This window comes from Genypterus blacodes, unplaced genomic scaffold (genome assembly GCF_046128005.1).
Source record: "Genypterus blacodes isolate CSIRO-AG114 ecotype Tasmania unplaced genomic scaffold, CSIRO-AGI_Gbla_v1 ptg000003l_1, whole genome shotgun sequence".
NCBI classification, from domain to species: Eukaryota; Metazoa; Chordata; class Actinopteri; order Ophidiiformes; family Ophidiidae; genus Genypterus; species Genypterus blacodes.
Genome location: NW_027466817.1, coordinates 4928949 through 4953706, shown reverse-complemented (window position 1 = coordinate 4953706; position 24758 = coordinate 4928949). Strand labels below are relative to the sequence as shown.

Genomic DNA, 24758 nt, shown 5'->3' with positions numbered 1-24758 from the left:
TCTGCCCATTGATTTTCAGTCAGACCTGGAATTAAGTTAAATCAATGCATGTGTCAATGCATGTATCATGTGTCATGCAACACCACCACTATACATGTTTAATCAGCATTAATACATCATGAAGTAAAGGCGGTTTTTCTACTAAAAGCCAAACTCACAGAATAGTCTTCAAATATTTCATCATTTTTCAATTCTCTTTTGACTGCCTCACTTTTAACCTCACTTCTTGTCCTTTTTTCCCACAACATATAGTTACTGCCCTGCTATAGAATGAGAGTGAGCCAACAAACAGTTACCACTGGAAGTTCAAAAGGGTAGAAAATAACTGAGCAGATGTTCTTAAGCTTGTTGCCATAGAGATGTAATATATCAACTACTGCAATAGTCCACCACATTGTTACAGGAGTGTCCATCAAAACATTATTCCAAATAAATAAATTGGAAATATCTGCCCAAACAACTTTTTATTATCCCAAATACTTGAGTAGTCAAAGTCCATCGGCCGTCAGTCTGTTAGTCTAATCACAATTTGACGTAAAATCAAAATCTCAGCAGTCTAAGTAGGTTGTCATTGAATATTTTATTTGCAAATGAAAGAGTAATAACTCAGAAGTCGTAAAAATATACATTTTTTACTTGTGATATTTACATGGATTGTTTTCATCAAACAAAGAAAAAAACAAAGAAAAACTAAAAATTCTGTACCATTTTACAAAACCAAACAGAAGCCACGGCATAAAGACAGATGAGCGTAAAGAAAAAGAGTCAAAGTGTTTTATGTTTCCTGTTTGGACGCCATGTTGAACTGCCTCCCTGACACTTCAATCACGCAGGCGAAGGGGTACAGCCGCCCGCACACACAGATCCCACACGGGTCCACCATGAGCACAGCACACAGAAAAGTGCAAAGTACAGGGATGTATGAAGAATCCCAAATAAAAGACAAAGTAGAAATAAAGCTTCATAAAATTTTCTGTGAATATATTTACAATTGTATGTTTTTTTTCTTTTTTCCGTTTTTTATTCTTTAACTGAATACAGTTATGTTACATCAAAGCAAAGCATTCCCATTTGTCTGCTCAATCTCCTTTGACATGCAGGTACCATTGCTTTCCTCCTTCATGTTGCTATCCACCCCTTCCATCTCATTTCTTCACACTGAGACACGACGCTCAACCACAAACTCAGCTTTCATCGGAAATTAAACTGATTAATAGAACATAAAACATTGCGGCTACATGAGATTGGCACTCCTATCATAAATGGTTTCTTATTTACTGCACCGTTGTGTGTTGATAATATTACAATATATAGTGCTGATGGATATTGTACGAGAGAATAACAACATTGGACGCGTTGCCGACACACTGAGGAGTGTGACGCTTCTCTCCCTCCAAAGCCTTACTGAACCGACAGAGGCTCCTTAAGATTCAGTTGGAAAGCGAGAGAAACTTTGTCAGACCACAAAGCTGCACACATGAGTGGAGCAATACAACGCCGGAGCTCATAAACTGGGGGATTTGCCACCTGAGACTTGCAGTTGCTGGAAAGCAAATCAAAAAGATTGGAGGAATTTAACAGCTGGAAGACAATCATCCCATCCTCCACCTCTACTGCTACTTTCATCAGGGGTTGTGGTGGGGGTTGGTGGGTCGGGGGGCTGGGGGAGGATTTCAATGGCAAAAGCCCGTAGCCCTGGCTCAATAACAACCCTGTTATACCTCTCCTTATTCCCAATACTCATCTTGCAGATTACCCTTGAAAAAAGCATCTGCTTCCCAGATAAAGATGCATAGCAGTGTGGGTCTCCAGAGTGCATGTGTGTTTGCACGTAAGCGAGTGTGAGAGATAGAGAGAGGAGGAGAGTTATTTATGCTATTTCGTCCTAATACGCAGCTGTGTGTGTGTGTTTCTGTGAGTATGTGTGTGTGTGTGTACACGTGTATGTGGGAGATGAGGTGTCAAGTGTCCCTCTCTGTGCTGCATTTTCGTCCGTTGGTTCCATCCGTCAGTCGTAATTCCTCCAGACATTCTATCCATCAAATTGATTCGGAAGGAACAGGAATAACAAGGAAACTGTCTGGGCTTTTAGTTGTGCAAGTTCACTGTGTGCAGATTGCGTGTGGGAGTGTGTGTTTGTGTATCTGTCCCTTTTGACATGTGTGTATATACAACTTGTACCTGTTTGTATTCTGTGTGCCATGAAATGCCATTACAGTGCACCCAGGGCCTTGTGCATTCTATTCAAAGAGATACCGGGTAAGAGAGAGAGAGAGAGAGAGAGAGAAAGAGAGAGAGTGAGAGAGAGAGAGAGAGAGAGAGAGAGAGAGAGAGAGAGAGAGAGAGGCCTCCAGAGCTGACGACAGTTATGAATTATGGATGTGCTTCGTCTCAGGACGCCACCCCCACAAACAAAAACACGACTGTTGTCAGCCAAGCCAAGTTCAACGGGGCACATCAGTGAGTGAAATCCAAACTAAACATTGCCAGTCTGCAGTCGTCTCGCTGTGGGTCGTGGTTCTGCCTGACTGGATCCTTCTCACTCTTTGAATGGCTAACATGAGATGTGTGGGTGTGGCCCGAGGGCTCATACCGAATTAACATGCACAAACCCAGACGTACACACACATTCTCAAGCATGCATGCATGCACGCGAGCACGCACACACACAGAGTAGATTCCCTGGTCAAACACAAACCGTCGTCCCTTGTTGAATATAAAAGGCATTTTCCTACCTTCAGTTATAGTAAAGTTGTACGTGAAAACCCACGCGTGCTTTAAAGTACGTGCGCTTCTCTTACATGATTGTTTCCAAATAAAACTCTTTTTTTTTTTTTTTTTGGGCTTAAGTCAAATGCGGAACAAATATCAACTCTGCTAATCGTGTGTTGTTTCACTGGGAAATGCATCAGGCAAAATGACACCTGATACTTGACACTGATAGTGGTATTGTAGAAAAAGTCAAGGGGGTCGTAAAAGCCATCGGGTTCATCCTCTGGGGACCATGAATTTCACATTTCATTTCAATGAAACCCTGCCATTTGTCTTTTCAAGTATTTTGTGGTGATTTTACGGGGGCATAACATGAAAGGAGCAAACTTGCACATCTGAAGCAGTTAGGGGTTCAGTGCCTTGCTCAACAACCCTTGGACAGGCTGTAGGAGGAGCCAGGAATCAAACCAAGACGGTCACTTTACCATCCTGAGCCACACGTTAACATATTGAAAACATCACGGTCAATAAACACACGTGTTTTAAAGTCACATTCAGGTTTTCCCATTTTGTGAGGGGAGTATTTTCTTCCCTCACTTACCCTTATCAATTAAGTTAGATGACATCATGTGCGTATATCTATCTCTATGTACAATATAAAACAAGGCTGATTACAGAATATACACTGTCCCGTGGCGTGGGATTGCTTTCTCCCTATGGATGACGCACTCAGCTTGGTGCTCCTCGGCTACATCTCGTATTATTACTCAGGTTTTTGCGGAACTTGTTTCTCTCAGTCTTTGCTACTGTTGACCCTCAAAGCTGGATGTGAACAAAGACGTAACCACTGGTGCGCTGGAGATAAGGACAGAGAAAGAAACCATCAAAGGGAATAGGGATTGCAAAGGCACACTAGATAGGCGACTTGCCCTTATTCAGCTACTTTCAATCAAACCGCACTGGGTCTGTCTGAGGATATGACAAAAGAGGGTTTGGCTCCACCAATAACCAAGCAGGAGTAGATGATTCCAGGCACCAATCAAGCGCTACTTCACTGTTATGGATCCGACAAGAGCAGAGAGAATGATAACACACATGCCCCTCTCCATTCATTCAGACAAAGCAATTCTAAAACCCAAATTCAGGGTGGGGTTCATTGTGCCATAGCTCCAATATCAACTCAGCGTCTGAAAATGAGATTGACAACTTTTCCTCACACATTCTTGGTGTTTTTTGTAACAGATTTTGGTATCAATTTAACATTTCAGAAACGTAGCAAGAAAATAAAAGTTCAAAAATAAAAGCAACAATTTTAACCCATTAGGGATTGGTGGCACTTCTTCAGATGGATGAGTGGACACACAGCTGTCTGTCACCTGTTCAGAGATTAGAGACACAGGAGGGAAAAAAAGGAAAACGAGCTGGTCCAGCTGGTCTAAAAGATGCTTATCCTCTATATTTAAATTATTGATTCTCTATAGGCCTAAAAGATACTATGTATTCGCTGAATATATTCAGAACAAGAAAAAGGATGTCCAAAGATGGAGACAGGTTAACAACTGCATTGATTTGACTCCGCCGTCGACGCTTCATCCTTGTACCTGAAGTTTCACTTGCTGAGCGGCAGAGCAGATAAACTGCTCTCTGAGCCAAGTCAGACTCCCGAGCATCACGGTTCGTAGTCTGCCTCTTACGACCGTGTGAGAAACAGAGAGCGTGGAGGCAGATGAAGCACGCACAGGCACAATCTGCCCGACCCACAGGAGGCAAAAAGGGGATTCGCGTGGTTTCTGAGCAGGTGCCTCGGAGGAAGCGGCGAGTCCGAGGTGACATGACATGAATGAGAGAATCACCTCATCCCGCCTCCTCCTCAACAAGATCAGTATCTGTCTTACGCTGCTGCACACTTTCTGCCTCCTTGTTTCCATGCCATCTGTATCCATCTTCTCCATGACAACCAAAGCTCAGCAGCAGGATGACTCCATTGGTACCTGGCTCAGTCTGGATTGACTTTATTATCCAGCCAACATTGTTACCTCCCCCCCAACCCTGCTTTCTTCTTCTGCATGCCTGTCCCTTTGATTTGATAAATAAATAAAAAGCTCCACTGGATGGGTGTGGGGGGTGGGGTGGTGGCGGTGGTGGTGGTGGTGGGGGGGGGGGCTCCTTCCACCTTGCTGCATACAGCGCTTTCCTCCTGCCTTCCAAATCCAAAAGAAGGAACTCAGAAAATATGTTCTGCCTTCAGCCATGAGACATACCCAGTGTTGCTGCTCAGGTCTTGTTTTGTTGTTTTATATAATTCAATATGGGGCAAGAATGTCTTATTTTCCCTTTTTTCTTTAAGTATGCATTCATTAAAAGAAGTTTTGGGCTCATATCATTTAATCTGGTCGTTACATCCTTTTTACTTGTTGCATTTCTATGTTTACAGAAGATTCTTTGGGACGGGGGTCCAGGGGGGATGTGACAGGGGCGGGAGTCTCACATGGCTGCAGGAGGAGATGGGCTCTCAGTCCTACACAGTTTGAAAGGCCTTGGTCTGGGCAGGGACCATGAGGGTCGGGGGTGTGGGCCCAGTCATGTTCCTGGAGTTGAATTTGGGAGTGGTGGGGGGCTCGGTGGTCTTAGGGGGCACCACCGTGGTGTAGGCTGGAGGGGACTGGGGGAAGCCCGGAGGCTGTCCGTTCTCCTTGAGAGCCGCCACGGCCGGCGGGCGGGGGCGGTGGCCACGCTGGGCGCTGTTGTGCACCATGGACTGGGTGGAGGACGCGCCGGAGCGCGAGCTGCCCGAGCGAGACGAGGACAGGGAGTTTGGCTTCACCAGCTTGGCCTTGGGTGCCTCAGCATCCTCTCTGTGGTTAGACACACACAAACGCATACACACACACAAACACAGTAAATAATGATGTCATTTGTTTATCGTACCACTAAAAAGACAGAAATGGCAGAAACACACACACACATGCAGCAAAGCAATAAAAAGCACTAAACAGTGTTTTCATTTCCGTGTTCATCTGGGGCCTCTATTGTGTGGTGACCTCAGATAATTCCTCAGTCGGCCCCCAGACTCATGAAACAAAGATATCTGCTGAGATTACAGATACAACAGCTAATGAAAAAAAAATCACTGATTTAGCAGAAACTAAACAAAGCAGAAGTTGCAGATTCCCCTGTTTTTATGACATCACATTAATGAAGAATAATACACTACAGTAAAATTACCTAAGGTGTACAAATAAAATATTTAAATGGGTCCAAGAATGTATATATGAAGGGACAATAAAAGATGAGGGAATATGGGGGCACGGATTTTGTGTTTAAGAGTAGAAATAAGTATAAATGACCAACAAAACAAACAAAACAAAACATCTAAAAGGAAGCCAACAACTGATCTAAGAGCCGTGCTTCACTGAACCTGGTGGTCTAGGTTTCGGGTTTGACTTCAGAATGGCTTAAACTCTTAACACGGCATAAAGAGAGGAAACATTTAATCGTGTTTGTATTATTTATTCAAACCTGTGCCTCTCCCACACTGCATTATTCATTGTTACACTGGGAAATATGCACCTACACTGACTCCACTCTGTCACCAAATCACTGCTGTTGCTTTTACAAGCGTCATTAGTGGCCCACAGGGTCCAGCTTTGCAAGATGGATTGTGACTGAGGAATGAACATATACAAGTTCAGATACCACAAAACACACACATACACACGCACACACACACAAATGTAAACAGGGTAGGAAGGGAAGAATGAAAGGAAGTTGTAGTTGTTTCTGTTTTTACACACAAATCCACACTTGTGAAGCTCAAAGGGCCAAAAAAATATCAGACATAAAAGTAAATTGATAAAAACCTGATCTCGTTCGGAGTCTCCTCCTCTTCGTATTTCTTCTTCTCTTTCTTCCGGAACACTAGCCAGATGATAAATATGACAATGAGGACGCCGAGGGAGAGTCCCGCCAGTCCGCCAACCATCTGCTTACCTATCCTATTCGTTGCTGTGAAGGAGAACAAGGGACAAGAAAGAAGAGAAACGTGATGAGTAAAGCATGCAGTGATAATAGGTCCTGCTGAGGTTCTATAAGGAATTTGAATTCTTAGCGACTTCATGCTGGAAGCGCTTCACCACTCCAATGCATTTGTGCCACAGCATCTAGATTCAATTAACGCGGCGGCTGTCAAAGGCTTTCTGCTGAGCTGTTAGATGTGTCATTTTCCTCACACCTCCCTCAGAGTGACCCTAAGAGTCCCTATAGCCTCTCTGGAAATGTATTAGTGTGACAGTGAAACACAACTGTGGACAGCGAAGGTGATAACCAATTGAAGCTCAGTGCAGTTCTCAGTGCTGCAGCGTAAGTGGTCCCCGTTGGAAAACCAGTAAAGATATGAAGCCAAACACGCAGATGAAGAAAGGAATATTGGCACAAGATGATGGTTTGGAATTAAGGGAAATAATGTGAAGTAATGGAGTGAATGAAGTCAGCGGAATGGAATTATCCAATATGTAATGGAACTATCCAACCAAACCGGAGATTTTGAGTGACAGCAACGCCAAACAGGAGAATTTGGCTCAAGAAGGCAATGAGAGCGAAACAGGGAAAACTGATGGAAAATTAAAATTACTTGTAAGTTTTCCATATCAATCTGCCAATCAGTGCATGCAGGTCTCCCTCTGCTCAGGAGAACATTCTGATGGCTCAATGGATCGGTTCCAACGGTGGCCACAGCCTGTCACTCAGACTGGAGAGGCTGCTGGTCACTTGGAAGCGGCTTTTGCCAGAGCCGTGACTGTCACTGCCCTCTTTTCCAGAGCGGAAGAAATGCACTGTAGATTGTTTGTCTTTGTCTTTTTATTGGATGATGTCTTGCAAAACTCTCAGAACCAAATTCCGTAACTACTGGGCACTGACAATAACCACAGAGGAAACTGAAGGCTTGGAAAAAGTTAAATCGGGCAAAATATGGAAAGAACTAAATTACAAAAATAGTTAAGCGGTAGAAAAATGTAGGTAGAGAAAAAAGGGAGGCGTCACAGCAGTAAACATTAGAATCTGTGGCCTGGGCTTGACCCCAAGACAAGGGGGCAAATGTGTGCAAATCTTGTAGAAAGGATGCCTCAGGAAAGATTAAAAAGTCCTCAATTCGTCCTTTAACCTTGATTAAAGAGCTGGACTTAAACATGTGCTGTTAATTTACCATAAGTGTCATCAGTGTCTGAGTTCTTAAAAATGAAAGAATGGATTTCTGTCCTGAAGAAGATTAGAATATCAGGGTTTCATTACAAAGTTTCTAAAGATTCTTCACAATTCAGCTTTCTCGTCCAGATTCGTTTCACTGATTTGAGGCAAACACGGCCTAGTGATCTTCCCCTTCCCCATCCCCGCACTCACGCTGCATTGAAACCTCCACAGTGCAGCTCTCCTCCCCCACGTCATTGCGCGCAGTGCACCTGTAGACGCCTGTGCTGTCCATGGTGAGATTCCTCAGAGTCACAATCTCCGGGTTCTTCAGATCTGGAGGAAGAAAGACAAGACATGGGTAAATTGGGACCAGGGGGAGGAAGCAGGACGAGGCAGCCTGACCTTGAGGCTTGTGCCAACGAGATAGAGAGAGAGCGAGAGAAAGAGGGAGTGAGAGAGAGAGAGAGTGAGAGAGCGAGAGAGAGAGAGAGCGAGAGAGAGAGAGAGAGAGCTTGTCTGGAACTGCAACACAGCCTCATGGGACACCCCCGCCAATGACAACCATGTGATATAACCTTTTAGTGCACCCATAAATAATGGGTGCCAACGCCGTGCGTTATTGTCCAATGAAAACTAATTACACTGAACAGGTGTTGTGGCGTGGAGGTCATTAATTTGAGGGTTTTGTGTCTGGGCATGTGGCGTCGTCGATGCCAGTTCAACATTGGGAAGGGGGGGGGGAAGACAGCCAGGTTTGCACCCTGGGCAAAACCCGCCTCAAGTACCTGAGCTTAGATTAGGCATTTAGGTTGTGATGCAAAAAGCAAAGCCGCAGGGCAACAAACAGGAAGTCAAAATCAAGATCTTACTTTGAGATTATCAATTTTATTTTTTCTTCTCTAAACATGTCAAAATGAACTTATTCTAACTCTGTTTGTGATCATTCGTTGATTTGTCTCTACTTAATTGACATAAATGTACCAATACTCTAACATTGGAAAACCAGATCAAAAGTACTAACAAGTCTGGGTCTGTGTCAAACATGTGAACCATCCCAAGCATTTCCTATTCAACCAAAGAAATCAGTCAGTGCCCGACGCCGTCACACGTGCAAATAAAATACTTTTCCAGCGCAGCAGAGGTCTTCATCGGATCAGAGCGTCATCCGAGGTCTGAGTGGTTATATAAGTCATCATTCTGACAGAGCGCGAGAGGAAACCGGAGGCCTGCGCTTGGATTCCTTGCAGACAGTGTAATGTTCTCTTCAGACGCGGTGGTTTTTGACAGCCTTATTGCTCTAATTTGGTGCAGCAATAGATGACTAAAGGGTATAAAAGCATGCACAATCACAAGTGGGACAGCATTACACTCTTCTAAGGGCCCTTCGACAAGGTCCCTTAACTGAAACTACCCTGCTAAAGCTACTCGGGGACCAGCATAAGTTATCGTGCTGGGCAGGTTTAGGTGTGTGTGTGTGAGTGTGAGGGTGGATGGCGGAAAAGACGTTTCAGCAAAACGCTTCCCCAGATAAATACATCCCATAAAAATCACTGATATGAAAATGAATGGTGGTAGTATTCCTCTGCCTTGCGGCTGGAGGTGAATCGGCGTGCGAGTGCGGCGCTTCAAGTCGTTTCCGTACCTATCAGTGCCAGGTTTGGCAGCTTGCCCAGGCTCTTGCCTTTGTCCAGCACTCGCTCCCACTTGTAGCTGATGGGATCGGAGCCGTCGCTGGATTTGCAGCTGAGCCTGACGTTGCTGCCCTCCACCAGTTCGCCATCCCCCCGACACTCTGGCTTTGATGGTTTGACTGGGAAACAATCACACAGAATATTTGATTTATCCACTGCAACAAACAGATTTCTGATCTCAGGCATTGAAAGATTTGTCTAACCTGGAGTGACAAAAAAGAATATATCTAAACTGACATTGTCATCGTGCATTCATTATTCCTGTCACTGGATTTGTGGAAATGGAACTCTCCAAGCTGAATTCATACGACATGATGTCACTTCTCTCTGCAACGGACAAAACCCAGGATGGAACCAAATCGCTGCCACTCATGAAATCTGCAAAACCTGAGACGCTCTTGTAGTTTACCAGTTGCAAATACATTCGCTGTATCTTTCTGCAATAATCTATCCAGCAACAAAACAGCACACACACATTACGAGAAAAGCTTCAGTTACGATTTACAGTAGATTTTCCTTTTTTAAATGTTATTCTATAATATAATGCCTATGATGACGATGATGATGATAACAGAACTGTGGGTATAATCAACAACAGCACAATCTTTACCTCATTCTACCCTGCTTAAAGTGTGTGTATCACCGTATTACCTCATGACGGTGAATGTAGTTTGCCATCATCATACTTTAATTGTCTCTCAGAGCTGGTGACAGACAAACTCACGTAGACACGTGCGCGTATGCACACACGCTATTCTATAGGGAACGGATCAATGTGACCGCAAACTGGCTGCTGCTGCTCGGGGTCATTTGTTCCCCACAGGTCAAAGGTTCTGGTCACAGTCCAGTAGCTTGAGGCTTGAGTCCAGTATAGCAGGAGCCCTGAGCGCTGTACAGTTGCTCTATTTGGATATACGCTGAAAGGCACTGCTAAGCTGTGTAAGCAGCAGAAAAACACACTCTCCCCCTCTCAAGTGACACACGGTATTTTTAGATCAGCGGTGAGCTAAATTTAACATTGTTTTTGTTGTTACCCTGTCATGTCAGTGATGCTGACTTTTGGCCCTTTCTGTGTGTTTGCAGACTTACTCTATCAGTCTTTCAGTAATGCTATGATGTGGGGAGTTATGGTTGCAGCCCTTTATACACACAGAAAGCTTGTGTGTATGCGTCCTTTAGTTCCTCTAACCTCCTTTCCCCCATCTCTGCTCTCAGCAGCAGCCGATGTTCTGCTCACACACTCGGTGAAGAATATAATGAGAGCTGAGCAGAGAGCTCTGACGCGCATCTCACAGCTCCGTCAGGGTCAGTTAGGCCTTAGTGCAGTGTGTAGCACACACACAGAATGCCACACGCAAACATGTACACACACACACGCAAACATGCAAATATAAACTGGGAAAGTAACAGCTTCGGTATCAGGAATGAAACGTGCGAGCTTGCACCTAAACACACACACAAACACTAGGGGTGCGTACAAACCCTGGTGCTCCCGCATGTGCACACACACTCGCTCCCCTCATGCCAAACCAGCCGCCAGCTCGGCTGCCAAACTCTTATCTTAGCACAGGGAGCGAGAGAAACAAATGCAAATGTTCAAAATCGAAAGTGTCACCGCAAAGCTGAGAGCAATTTGTAAAAATCGAGTCACAAACTCAATGAAACGTCTTTACGGAGGAGAGTGGAGAGTGAGAGCGAGAGGATTAACAGATTGTTCCATTAGAAAACCAATAACTGGCTTGAACTAAGCTTCCGTGATGTTTTAATAAATCGCCTGCTATTCTGACATTGAGAAAGATCTGGATTCTTGGCCCGTGGCTTTGGAGGTGCGGTCACTCCCCTTTTGCCGTCTGTCCTTTAGACATTCAGCTATTTCAGAAATGCAGGAACAGACACATCAAACCACAGAATTGGTGCTAAAACTCAGCCATTTACAAGCAAATGAGACAAACTAAAGCGACGTAGGGAAACAGAGGGATAATCATGCAAATATGATGAAGAGTTTGATCTGGTTTATGGGGCCAAAACAGGCTTTGCCACAGTTGCCGGAGCTAATCAGATTTTCCTAATATGTGTATTTGTAGTTAGATTGATAGCTGTTGACACTTTTTATTGTCAGTGTGAATAAAACATTTTCAACTATTGAGTTTAATTAGTATGCGCCTCACACTGAGACAAAGGCCTGTTCCTCTGTTTTGTCATAGATCTTCGTTAACGCAAATGTCTCGGCTTGCGTTGCAGGTGTATAAATAATTTAAATTGATACTCGCGTCTACGTAACTTAGACTCTAACTTAATAAATCAACTCTGCGTTCTTTAAGAATGCACATTTCTCTGGTCTCACCTCATCAACAAACCGATCCAAGCACACCCAAACAGCAAGACCAAAATCAAATCAGGCTGTCTGAATCAAATTGAATCATTAGATCAGTCAGCATGACAGAGGAAATGTGCCAGGCTAATGATCCTGTGATTAGGGCCTGTGTGTTTATATGTGTGTATGTGCATGTGCTCGTCTGAGTGTGTGCGTGTGGCAAATTTGTCTGCAAACGCTCACCCAGCACAATGAGGTTGACCTGGCTCCAATGGTACTTCCCCCCAGTCTTGACTTTACAGGAATAGTCCCCAGAGTCGGTCAGCAGCAGGTCGCTGATCAGCAGGGAGGCATCGCCATTCAGGTAGTCGCCGGCGAAGGACAGGCGACTGGCCTCGCTCCCCGTGCCCTCCGTGTACACCTGGCCTCCGAAGAATGTAATGATCTGCAGGTTTGGAAGAGAAATGTAAGGGTTACTTTAGTCCATATTTTGGTTATACATTTTTTTTAACCTGATCTCATCAATGCCACATTAAATTTGTGATAAACGGAGTCCAAAAGCGTTGAGAACCAAAACCGAGCTGACTCTCAATGACCAGGTGGAGATAACTACTGTTGGTTGCTAATGTTGCTCTGTAAGTGTGAATAGACAACATTCAAAAAGGAAGATACAGCCCTCAGCAGGAGGCATTACACAGCTCTCAGTGTGGATCTCTATCAAGATGGAATGCGGGATTTCAGCAAATTCTACCAAAAATATTTGTTTTGAAGTTACATGCTGTACAGGCAGAGAGGCAGGCTGGTAAACACAAGCGAAGAACAAACCTACACTACAGGATCGTGTTATTACTTGGCAAACAAAGAGTTGAATTAGCTAATTGTCAGTACATGCTGTTATTTCCTTATGCTCTTTCTATTTTGATACTGAGACTTCTGCCCCAAATAATAGATTATCTGTTTTAGAGAGAGAATTAGAGAGAATAACATCCATCAAGGTCAGTAGCTCTGTTTCTATGCTCTATTCTCTCCAAAATGAAGCTACAGTGTGACTTAAACGTGCATCATGTTCACAGATCACTCGTATTTTGGGTAAAATGTTTGTTGTTAGGGTTCATCCCAAACATGCTTTGAGTCCAGTTCATCAATTCGTAACCTGTATTCTAATGACACTAACCAACCCAAACTAAAGAGGTTACTGTGATTCCTTTTCCTTGTTTTCGGTTCTTTGGTTGAGTTTGTATTTTCAACATGAACAGGCACATGTGTACACAATATCCTTTAATGTTCAATGAGTTTGTGTCACGAGCACACTGTTACTAGGCAACTGACAGAAAATCTGATGAATAATTTTTCAGTTTTCTCCGTCTGAATGTCATAATTAGGGGGAAAGGAGGTAGAGAACAGAAGCAACAGCACTTAAAAAGAGCTCTGACATTTTAAAACTGTCACAGCTCATGATTTGATCTAGGAGAAAATGTCTCATTTGTGAACTTTTTTTGTGTGAACATTTTGAACTTCCTGAAGGCATCATTAAGTCCCTGTTCATGGCTCAGTTTGAGCCCAAAACGTCAAATATTACTTTGTAAACTCCCATAGAGACATAATACAAATTAAGTGGTTTAAATAATTATTATCTCTGCCTAAATGTGATACAAATCCTGTTATATACACAAACCAAATCTGGACTTTTTAATTATCTGCACACGCACACACACACACACACACACACACACACACACACACACACACACACACACACACACACACACAGTGCCATCTTCGTTAATTGTCAACACCTTGCAGCCCCTTAAAACGGCTAGACTCGGATATTGCAAATTGGATAAATGTGGAGAAGTTTACTGAGAAGTTTTCCAAGAAACCTTTACTGTCATTGCCTGTTGTGTTCACATATAAGATCGAATCCGACTAAAAAACGTGAAATTGCGGCTTATAATGAGACAAACGCTTTTGAATCTGTTGAGGTTAACGGACCTGACGTCTTGGGTGACTGTACAGTCACCCAATGATCAGCCCGTGGGTGTTTCATGCGTGTGTGGGGCCATTAAAAAGATACACAACATCATTTCAAATTACAGCGCAGAGAGATCCATAACAGCCGTAATCACACTGCCTGTATGCTATACTGGACATTGAAGCTCCCATTCCCTCAGTATCTCTCCCTCTTTCTGTCCTCTTCCTGTTTCTCTTTGCTTTTCCTCTCGCTCGCTCTATGCAGATAAACACAAACACAAACAACCACAGCTGTCACACTGGCCTATTACTCAGGGCTAGTGAAAGCCTGCAGATGGGGGACTGCTAAACGCCGGTGCCACAGCACATCACTGGCTACCGAACAAGAGAGGGGGGGGAGGGGAGGAAGGGCGACCTGCTGCGATCGCAGGTGACGACGAGCCATTTACACACACACACAGACAATTCCTTTCGTGAGCACAAACCCTCAGCCGCACACAGCCAAGGGGCGCACAGTGATGCGGCCCTGACACCTTCACTTAAACAGGACATATTTTATGTATCTGCCTATGGGCGGATGTTTATATACTCACAGATATACGAGTAGACTACTGTTTCATTAATTTATTCATGTTTTGGTTATGCTCGTGAAACAAACTGAGATAGTGAGAACTGCGAGGTCTTTGCGAGTGTGAAGAGTTTAGGAAGACTTTGGGAAAGCGGCCCGTGGCTGTTAGTATAGTTTGCAATTAAAATGAGAGGGTTTGTTTACTCAGTGCATACTGAGAATCATGCATCCAAACCGAGTGCCCTAGCCTTCTTTCCTGGCTTCTGTTTAGTGGGTAAGACTTTATTGCAATAATACGATGGATGGTTCCCTTTAGGAATCTTTATTAACTCTGTATTTTTCAACTGGGAAGGAAAGGGGTCAAGAATCTTACAAAATTTAGCTCATCTTTGCGTCTCTCTCTCTCTCTCTCTCTCTCTCTCTTTGTCTCCCTCTCTCTCCTGTGGTCCGGCCGCGCTCCCTCTCCGCCCCCTCGGTGTCTTTAACACATGTATCCTGTGCATTCGCTAACTGAGGCTAAATGTTGACAAGCTGCTCTTTTCCCACTCGTGTCCTTCCAGCAGAACAAACGTCTGATTTAATCATTCCGCTACAGGCGCGCTCTCTCTCTCTTACCCTCTTTCTCTCTTTCTCTCTTTCTCCTCATCAAATTTTCAGACGTTTCATTTTAATTAATGGCGCCTTCAATGTTATCTTCCTGTTAAATATTCATCGCAATGTGGTCGCCTCATCTGAATCATCAAAGCGTAAGACACTTGTTTTCCCCTTTCGTTCATTCTTCGGCTGCCAACCCCCCACCCCACCACACACACACACACACACACACACACACACACACGCGCCTCCGCCCTCTCCCACCCTTTTCCTCTTGCGTACCGTGTTACATTTCTTTGTACCCGCCAACACATCAGCGCGTTAACAAATGACTTCCAAAGAGTGGCGGAATCTCTTTCTTCTGACAGAAAGCTGTTGAGATTTTACGCACCGTCTGTTATCAGACACTACATTTAATTTGGGTTGAAGAAAGGCGATGAATCAAACAAGCGAATGGATATCATGACGTCCACTGAGGCTGTGTGAGACACCAAACCATGTTCAGGCCATTTTTAAAGACTGTCAGACAGGTGATGCTTTTACAGACAGATTAGTGGCACTGTTATTTAAGGCTGAAGAGAGTTTTCAGCAGTTTGTTTGCTGATGTCTCCCCAGTTCTTTGTCTGATCAGGATAGTGAATGTCTGAAAAGGAGAGATGACCGGAGACAACAGAAAAGTAATAAGTGAGGGGCCAAGGTTAGAATGACACAATGAGTTGGAGGACGGACGCTGTGTGACGTGATTGTTCCTTTGAGAAAGACACTAAAAGCTAAAGTGCCACAGTAACTTTGGGCTTTCGGTTAATGTGCAACTGTAACGACTCCTGTTGGAAATCCATCAGCGTGACACAAACGGAGAAAGTGAAAGAGAGACGTGTCCCTGTGTGTGTGTGTGTGAGTGAGGGAGAGAGAGAGAGAAGATGACAATACAACAGCAGTAACTTAAACATCCATGTATTAACTTCTTCCGCGTTGTTGTTTGGTTGCTTGTATTGTAACCGCACCGTTTCCAAGCCACAAGAAACACGTTCCAAGTCGTGTGTGTTGTCGCCCCAAAGCATTCAAAAAGCACCCTGTTGTAGTTTTCACTTCTCAAGAGAACAGAAATCAAGCTGCGCAACAGTGACAATAGAGAGGCAGCGTCTTTTTGTTTTTCGTGTCAGTTGAGAGTAATTTCAGCCCAAAACTCGTTTCATTGGTGCGGTTATGTCACTTGTCGAGGGACTCTTTTGCCTCTTGGGTTGACTGACGCATTAGGATGAGGACAGTCGGGGGACAAAAAAAGGGATTGAAGGAATGTGACATAACATAGAAAGTTGATGGAGGAATCTTATCTCACCACTTTTTGCTTGGAGTTTGGTTTCTGCAGTAGCCACTCGATGTCGAGAGAGTTGGACTTCCAGAACTGATGGTGGCATGGCAGGGTGCCGTTGTCCCCCACAACAGTCTTCATCTCCGTCTGGGCGCCCACCGACAGCAGGCTGAACATAACTGAGGGCGAGAGAGAGAGAGAGAGAGGGAGAGAGAGAGAGAGAGAGAGAGAGAGAGAGAGACAGAGAGACAGAGAGAGAGATGTCAGATGAGGACACTTGATCCAAACTTGAGACAAGAGGCAGATGTTCGGGATAGGAAGCAAAACCACGGCGACACAGGAAATTGAGACGGAAGACGCAGCAAGAGATATGACCCAGAATCACAATCGTTATCTGACAGACGGTAAGATATCTCCCAGCAGTACGCCCAGGCAAGGAGGGATTTTTTTTTACAGAGAATTCCGGTTAAATAGAGTTTGGCATATGAAAGTGGACAGCTGCATCAGGATGATAGTGATAGTGGACCAACAACACATTCTTTTCACTTCCACTCCCTTCACAGTAACGGCTGAGAAGAGTTGTGATAGGCAGGTGCAAATCATATATTTCACACTCTCCTCACCAGGCATTTTACCTCTACTGCCTTGCTCATGAGCACTTCAAACAGACAACGTGAATGCTTTTCGCATTGGGCTATTACCACGTGCAATATAATTCACCCCGCTTCTTTTACTGCAGGAAATAGCAAAAAATACTTGTGAATCTGTGTTTAGTATGTGTGTGTGCGTGTGTGTGAGTTACTTTGGCTACTGGCCAGACTGTCAGGGCCTCTCAGTGGGGAGCAGTAAGGCTAATTTATTGGAGGAAGCTGGACAGCTCTGTGGGCTTGAGTGGAATTAGCCAGAGGCGGCACAGGGATTTGCTGGAAGCTGGAGCTCTTGATATGGTGTGTGTGTGTGTGTTTGTATTTATGTGTAAGCGCGCATCAATAGGGGGTGTCGTACTAATGTGCGGATATTCGACACCCTCCACCTGGTAGGGAAGAATGAACAATAACACAGAGGCCCCAGGAGCTGCACTGGGCTTATGTGCCCAAACGTGACAGATATTTTTGGAACTCCAACATTTAACTTAATTGCTGCCTTTAATTGAATTGCCGAATGAGCCACTAGCTCCCCGGGAATTTTGCGAGCTTAAAATAAAGTTATTCAGCCTGGCAGATGTTGGATGGGAATTGTGCGTCATTGGCCATGTTGTAATACCGGGACAACTCCTATTCATTACAACAGCACGTCCTTCAATAGACCATGGTATGCTGCACACATCTGAAAAAAGAAGCGAGGTACGTTCGCAGATCCAAGTGCGTTAAGTCTATTTTGGCTTGGATCCTCCCATACCTCTCGGTCAAGAATGCCTTTGTGCACAGCAGACACAATCACATGCTGTCAAACATTCCACTGGAGGCCAAATGTGGGCCTGTGAACGCATCAGCGCCTGTCCGCTCGCTCGCTCGCTCGCTCGCTCGCCGGTCCACCCTCACAGGAGCCAACACCCAGTCCCATAAGTGATCTCTGAGCCAATGAAAATGTCAGCTGTGTGCTTCGAAACCTATGAGTCAGTGCTGACACAGTACACAGAGGCGCAGTGTAGCCTCGCACTAAACTGCTGCTTCCAAAAGAGCTTCACTCACACAGACAACGTTGTCGAGTGGAATTCAGCACTTCTTCAAGTTTTGTTTAAGCTCTATCACTGCTTTGTGACTTTTTGCACTATAAACCCGCGCTTCGGGACAACACGCCGCCAATCAAGTTTAATGTTGGCAATTGTGGCAACCGCCAACTTGAGAAACAGGATGTTACAGTACCCAAGTGTTGGCAAGCCCCTACAGCAAACCGGTGGTGACAGGATAAATTGCAGAGGTCCTTCTGCTGTCTTGGACCACTGACAGCTCCAAATCATTAGTCAGCAGAAAAAAAGGGCCACCCGGAAGGCATCCCCATTTATGACTATTTAATGCTGCATTTTGGGAGTAATTTGTCATGTGGGTTCCCTGCCGATATTGGTTTGGATGTCAAGGGACAGGAGCCAGCGAGAGAGCGAGAGAGAGAGAGAGAGAGAGGGAGAAGAGAGAGACAGAGAGTTGCAGTTTAAAGAAGGGTCAGGGTATGTGTGTGTGCTTTGGACTTAATGATGCAAGTTAATGGTGGATGGTGGTACAGAGGTCTGCAGGGAGACCTTGTGCCCACCGATTGCACGGCTCTGCTCTGCTTTCCCGGGCGAGCTACGCTACTCAGCAGCGCTCCTGCACTCGTGAGCAGCCTCCTCAGGCCTCCATTACTCGCCCACAACTTAACTTTAATTGCTCAGTCCTTGAGCAGCACATGTGGTAAGAGAACCTAAAAAGCAGGACCTGGATGGAAAAAAAAACGCTGGGTGCTGGGATGTATTTCCATTTTCGACTGGCTAAAAGAAGTCACTAAGTGGGGTCATTTCCTAACTGTTATACTTTATCGTCCAACTAAGAGGCTAAGTCTGCCATAAAGTGTATGTATTTGTATGCCAAAGTGTTGGCAAACAAATCAGAGTGGGTTTTCATTGGTTTACAATTGCTCCCCACCCAGTGCTTATTGTTGGTCTGCAGAGGAGCTTTTGTGCAGTGGAATGGATGACACAGTGTAGCCAAAATAAGCTTTGGCTTGATGCGAGTTTGCACTTGCATTTGTGTGGCTTCATGCACAGTGTGCACAGCTTGGTCGGTTTGGACCACAAGACCCCGTCGTGTGTGTCAACATCAATTCAATTCTGCACTCTGTGGCAACAGAGCATGACAGGAAGAGTGATTTAGTCAGTCAAGCTTGGGTCATGACCTTGGCTTTTAATTTGAGGGATGGTGCAATATTTATTATCAAGTGACCTGGAACAAATTTGAAAGCAATATTGCAGAAAACATAGATATAGATGCATGTTCCAAATATTGTTTTTCACATTGTGTGTTCACGTATGAATGTATTCACACGTCTTTGTGAGATTCCATAAGAACACGAGAAAGGTCATTTAAATAAACATGGAGAATCGCAGGTGGAGGGCAGCTGTGATATGGCAGTGGGATGAATATAACAGGTCTCTCTCTCTCTCTCTCTCTTTCACTCACTCTCTCTCTGGCTCCTGTCCCTTGACATCCAAACTAATATCGGCAGGGAACCCACACTGTCTGTGTGTTTTGGCTAGTTTCAATCTTTACCCACAGAAGGAAAGAACCATTTCACAATTAACAAAAGAAAGTGGGAGCAAACACTGTAGATTTAGAACAAACAAGAGAGAGCGACACAGAGACAGAGAGGGGTGGACAGAGAGAGAGAGACAGAGAGGCGAGGGTGCAATATGGAAGAACCAATTTCTATGAAAAGGCCCTAGGGGGAGTTGTGCTCCAGTAAATCCGCCTTACAGAACCCTGCAATCTTATTATAGTGTGGCCAGCGAGGCCGACAGACAGACAAACAAGGCAAGCATGGATCCTTCACACTGCCCAAAGTCAAAACCCCATATCCCTTCTGTCAGCACATTGGCCTGGCTGGTGCCTTTGCCACGGCCAAAGCTTATGACCTCTGGTGCTCAAACATGGAGGAGATGAGGAAGAGAGCAAGAAAGAGAGAGAGAAGAAACAGACAGAGAAAAACAGGTGAGGGAAAGAGCCTTATTTTGAGTGCTCACTGCAGTCACTGGTGTGGGGGATGGATTATACCATAATAAAGGTGTTTTCAGACACAGGTTGCAATCGTTGCTTTCTACGACAGCATCACTGTCTGCAATTTCCTGCCATGTGTGTGTGTGTGTGTGTGTGTGTGCATGCACCCTGCTTTTTATCTGCATTATATGTGCACGCCGTCTACATTTTGTGGACATTTGCGGCGGTTGGTGTGTGTGATGATGCTTCATGTGTACACGAGCTCTGTCAGAAAGACGACGCCACCGTGGCCTGTTTGCATAATGGGCACCCACGGGTCTATATTTTGTGCTGACAACACATCGCCATATCAACACAAAGATGTTTTGGACGTTTGGTGCATGATCAGGAAAACATGGTCTCTAGTTACATTTTGATTCTGCACAGTAGTTCAGGAGTGTGGTGGCAATTTCTGTCAATAAAAGTTCTCGAGACAGAGTCAGTCTTTGTTTTGAGTTAGTTTTATTGAGCCTCAATACACAGGTCATACAGAGAGCAGGGCTGTCTGCAGGAGAGTGGCCCGAGATGTGAGTGCGTGGTGTTTTTGTATGTTTCGGTGGGTGTGTTGTTTGTGTGATATGTGAAATCCGTTGTGTCAGCAGGAAAGGCCAAAGGTGGGGGTTGGACTGTGCCGAAAGAGCAAGTGTGCATCTTATGAGGAAGTGTGAGTCAAATGATCTGATCAGGGATTCAGTTAGAAGTGGGAAAGTCGTTGTTCAGAAGATGTCTTCCCTTTCGGTCAGTGACAGGCACACGAGCGTATCTAGTACATTTCTATTAGTGTATAAAGCCAAGCTACAATTAATATAGTATTTTTCCATTACAGGAGTCAAGGCAACATGGTGACATTAATCAATGTCTGTGTACAAACTCTTTTATACATTGTGCTGTGTTGTGATGGATGCATAGATACTTACTAACGGAAATGTTTGCGCAATGACCTGCATATTCATATAGCACGCATATTATTGCTGCTGATGTAGAAATACTTTTAAGCTGAATTGGGGACATGCTGAGAGTAGCATAGGAATGATGAGACAGTAAAAACTCCAGCACAGCCTGCTGTTTAAGCGGCTGGTGCCACCCAAAGCACAGTACTCTGTTGTGACCTGAATTGGCTATTAAAGTAGACAACGTACAGCGTATAATAGAAGCACCGACGTGGCATATAAGAGATGGGAGGGAATATTTCATCTCTCCATTTTTCCCGCTGTCTTTGAGAATTTAAGAGACTCACAACTTGAAACACCAAAACCTCTTCAGATGTCTCAGCAGACCAGAGGCTGCCTCCAGATGTTAGTTTATACCCAAAGTCTACAAAAACAGATCCCATGCTCCATCTATAAAACAGACCTTTATTCATAAACTAGGGTTTCTTTTTTAATTACAGCTTCTTAAGGGGCAAATCTCTTTAAATGTTCCATGTTATCAAGCACTATTAAAACACACATTTTGCAGATGAAGACTGCACTCCGAACCCTGTAGTTTCAAAGTCCAACTCATGAATATCTTGCTCCTGTGAAAATCAAAGTGGCTGTTTCTTCACTGACTGGAGGCTGGCTCTTTGAAGGGATAAAATCCCATAATCCTCCTTGCCTCACACCCAACGACCAGCACTCCCTTCTGCTGACATCAAACTTTTTTTTTCTCTCGTTCTCTCAATGTACCATTCGCAGTGCTGTAAGATATCAGGGCCACTGGTGGAGTGAACCCACCAAAGCCTGAAAGGAAACCATCTAAAGACGAGGGCCACGCTGTTGACAGTTCACCTGTGATGATCAGCTCCTAACAGCTCTGGCTGGCGTGGCAACGGGTGTGTGTGAGGAGGAAAAGAAGGAGTGGAATCACTTCCAAGATAATCCGTTGAACCTGGAGGGCGAGGGAAAAAAGGGAAAAGAGAGAAAGAGGCGATGGTGGAAGGAAAAGGGAGATGAAATGCCACTAAAGTCTGAATAATGTAATGCCCTGTGGTAAATGTTCACCTCGAGCTGCTCTTATTGCCTTCATTAGCATCCCTTTCAAGGCTTCATCATCACTGTCATATTGAGTGAAAAACTATGCCATTCCACTGACAGATCACCAACATAGATCCTAAAATAGGTTCATGACAAGCACTTTTAATTCCCCAAAAGTATTCTGCATTTTCCCTTAGCAAAATAAGTATGCGGGGAGGAGATGGAGAAAAAAGCTAATTACATAATTTCCCATGGGAAGGGGAGTCAGTGAAACCTGCTTACAGTGCTATACACATCTCCTCAGCTCTGCATCTGGTAGCGTCTCACACACACACACACACACACACAGACACAGACACAGACACAGACGCACACACAGACACAGACACACACACACACACACACACACACACACACACACACACATTTACGGGTGTAGCTGTCCAAGATACTGCTGCTGCTCTATAAATCTTCTGGTTTAAACCTGAAACAGCTCAAAGACCACAGAGCATCTCATATGAGACTTCAGGGCTACACTTGGGTCCAAAGTACCGTTTATCATTTCCCACCATCGTTCACGTCAGACCCTGCCGTGCGGCTGAGAGGCATTGTGCCATCTCCGTCTTCTGCTGAGCCTGCGCTGTGTTTCTTCGCACAAACTGGAATAACGTTTGAGAGGGGAAAGAAAATGACTCTCTATTCTTTCCACCTTCATGTGGCTTTGTAGAAACCGTGGTTAAACCATGTGACCGAGTGGAAAAAGTGACAAGCGGAGGACTCCAGATTCCAGCACAAAGACAAAACTGTCAATGCTTGGAGGTCATTTTTTCTCTTTTCTAATTAAAAACCACTTAATCATTTCAGAATAGATGGTTCCCATTTATACATTTTTAATTGCACCACTGTGTCTTCAGTGTCTTTAGCTGGAATTGTGGGATAAACGTTCACAGTTTTGGCAAACAAACATTTTTTCCCTTTTTTCACTTTGACTAAACAATGTCCAAATGTCATCCGGGCTGTTTTGCAACAGATAACACACTTTTGTTAAATGGTGCCTGGACAGTGACCTCTGTATTATGCTGCAGCAACAGATCCTCCCAACATCTGGCAAGGCCTAAACAAACCAGCATGTGTGCTTGCTCACTTTGTTCTGCACGAGTGTCTCCGAATGTGCTTTTCAGAGGTGGAGAAAATGGAGGTTCATGCAGCAAAGAGTTTATGCCATTAGTCCAGTCATGCTTTACTGCTTCACCAAACAATCGTTACATTTTACACCTATATAATGCACAAACAGCTGTAAGATAAGAATCATTACAGGACAGATATTTTTTCGAAATTATGGATTATCTGCCCTTCAGGACAGCAAACAAAAAGTAGCTCGACACTTTTCAATCAGTGTGAATTGCTTTCTGCAGTCTGTTCCAGCAGAACAATTAAAGCAAAGTTCTGTTACAGTACGGATGGCCTGATGGATTACATGGATGCTGAATAGAAGACAGACTGGCTCATTAGAGAAATTGATCTCTTGTGCACTGAGCTCTCTAAATCTCATAGAATTTAGTGTTCTGACCAAATGGAAGTGAGTGCCTGGACATCCTCTACAATCCAATTCTGGGACTCTATTGTTTCAGAGATTAGCTGTGAATGTCGTCAATAAATTCTGTGGTCTTTTAAACAGTCTGCCTCTGACCGTTTGACCCCCTTGTCAATTGCTATGATGCCATGTTTGAGCCAATCGGTGCCACGTTACATCTCAAGGCCTTGTTGATTGAGCTGACTTGAGCGTGGTAGAAAAGGAAGCAGACTCAGCATGATTCATCCCTGTGCTGGAAAAGTCCTGTTAATATCTGCAGGAACTTTTGTGGTGAGGTTATTAAAGCTGATGTGTGTCTGCGAGAGAGAGTGTGTGTGTGTGTGTGTGTGTGTGTGTACAGTATGTGTGTGTCGAGTAAAGGGCAATCCTCCCTGAAGCTCATGTGCACATAGCCTGGATAAACCCGGCGTCCCCCCCACAAATAAACATCTCAAAGGAGAACAGAGTAGAGATGAATCCTTTGATACATGAAGACATCCACAGATGAATTTAGAATGAAACAGTTTTGCTGTTGCCACAAGCATTTTTGCTGAAACTGATTTCCACCAGAATGCGCACAAGAGAAAACAATTGCTTTGTTTAAAAGTGATAACTCAGCGATTCGGGATATCATAACAAAACAAATCCAAATCCATTTACGGAAATTATATTTGCTCTGACAGAAATCAAATTTGGCTTCCCACGCAAACCAAACTTTCTTAACATTGCTGCACAGAGCCAATTATATTTCTTAGTATTCAGGTTATTGTTCTCCACAGGAGTTTGTGAACAAAGGGAAAATATTGGTCATTGACATCTTGCCGCGTTCAAGCTCCGTTTGACCCTGCGTGCCTGGCAGATGGTGCAATCAGAAACGAGACGAGCTTGCATTCATTAACGCACCGTAGAAGACAGGTACGCCTGCTGCTGATCAACTTAAAGCTCTCCTGGTGGGCGTTGGTTTGGTCTGACATTATATCGGATAAGCGCTGCTGGAATCCGGACAGATGGTCTAGCTATGATATAAACAACCACCAGGCCCGCAGTGCACGATAAACAACTTCTTTCACCTGCCAATTTTCCCAGCACATTGCACTATAGCTCTGGGCGCTGCTCTGTTACCAGGGATACCAAACGCAGCTCTATTTTCCCACTT

The 24758-nt window shown here is 44.4% G+C and overlaps 1 protein-coding gene across 3 annotated transcripts in view; it reads right to left on the bottom strand.

The window, feature by feature from the left end:
- Positions 1–561: 561 nt before the first annotated feature.
- clmpb (CXADR like membrane protein b) overlaps positions 562–24758 on the bottom strand; it is a 63172-nt gene continuing 38975 nt past the window's right edge. For all 3 annotated transcript variants that reach the window (XM_076145042.1, XM_076145050.1, XM_076145059.1), the window contains 6 exons: positions 16377–16528; positions 12148–12349; positions 9542–9709; positions 8110–8232; positions 6573–6717; positions 562–5567 (listed from right to left, as the gene is read on the bottom strand). In XM_076145042.1, coding sequence (XP_076001157.1) covers positions 5231–5567; positions 6573–6717; positions 8110–8232; positions 9542–9709; positions 12148–12349; positions 16377–16528 — 1127 coding nt within the window. In that variant the 3' untranslated portion in view covers positions 562–5230. The remainder of the gene's footprint in view (positions 5568–6572; positions 6718–8109; positions 8233–9541; positions 9710–12147; positions 12350–16376; positions 16529–24758) is intronic.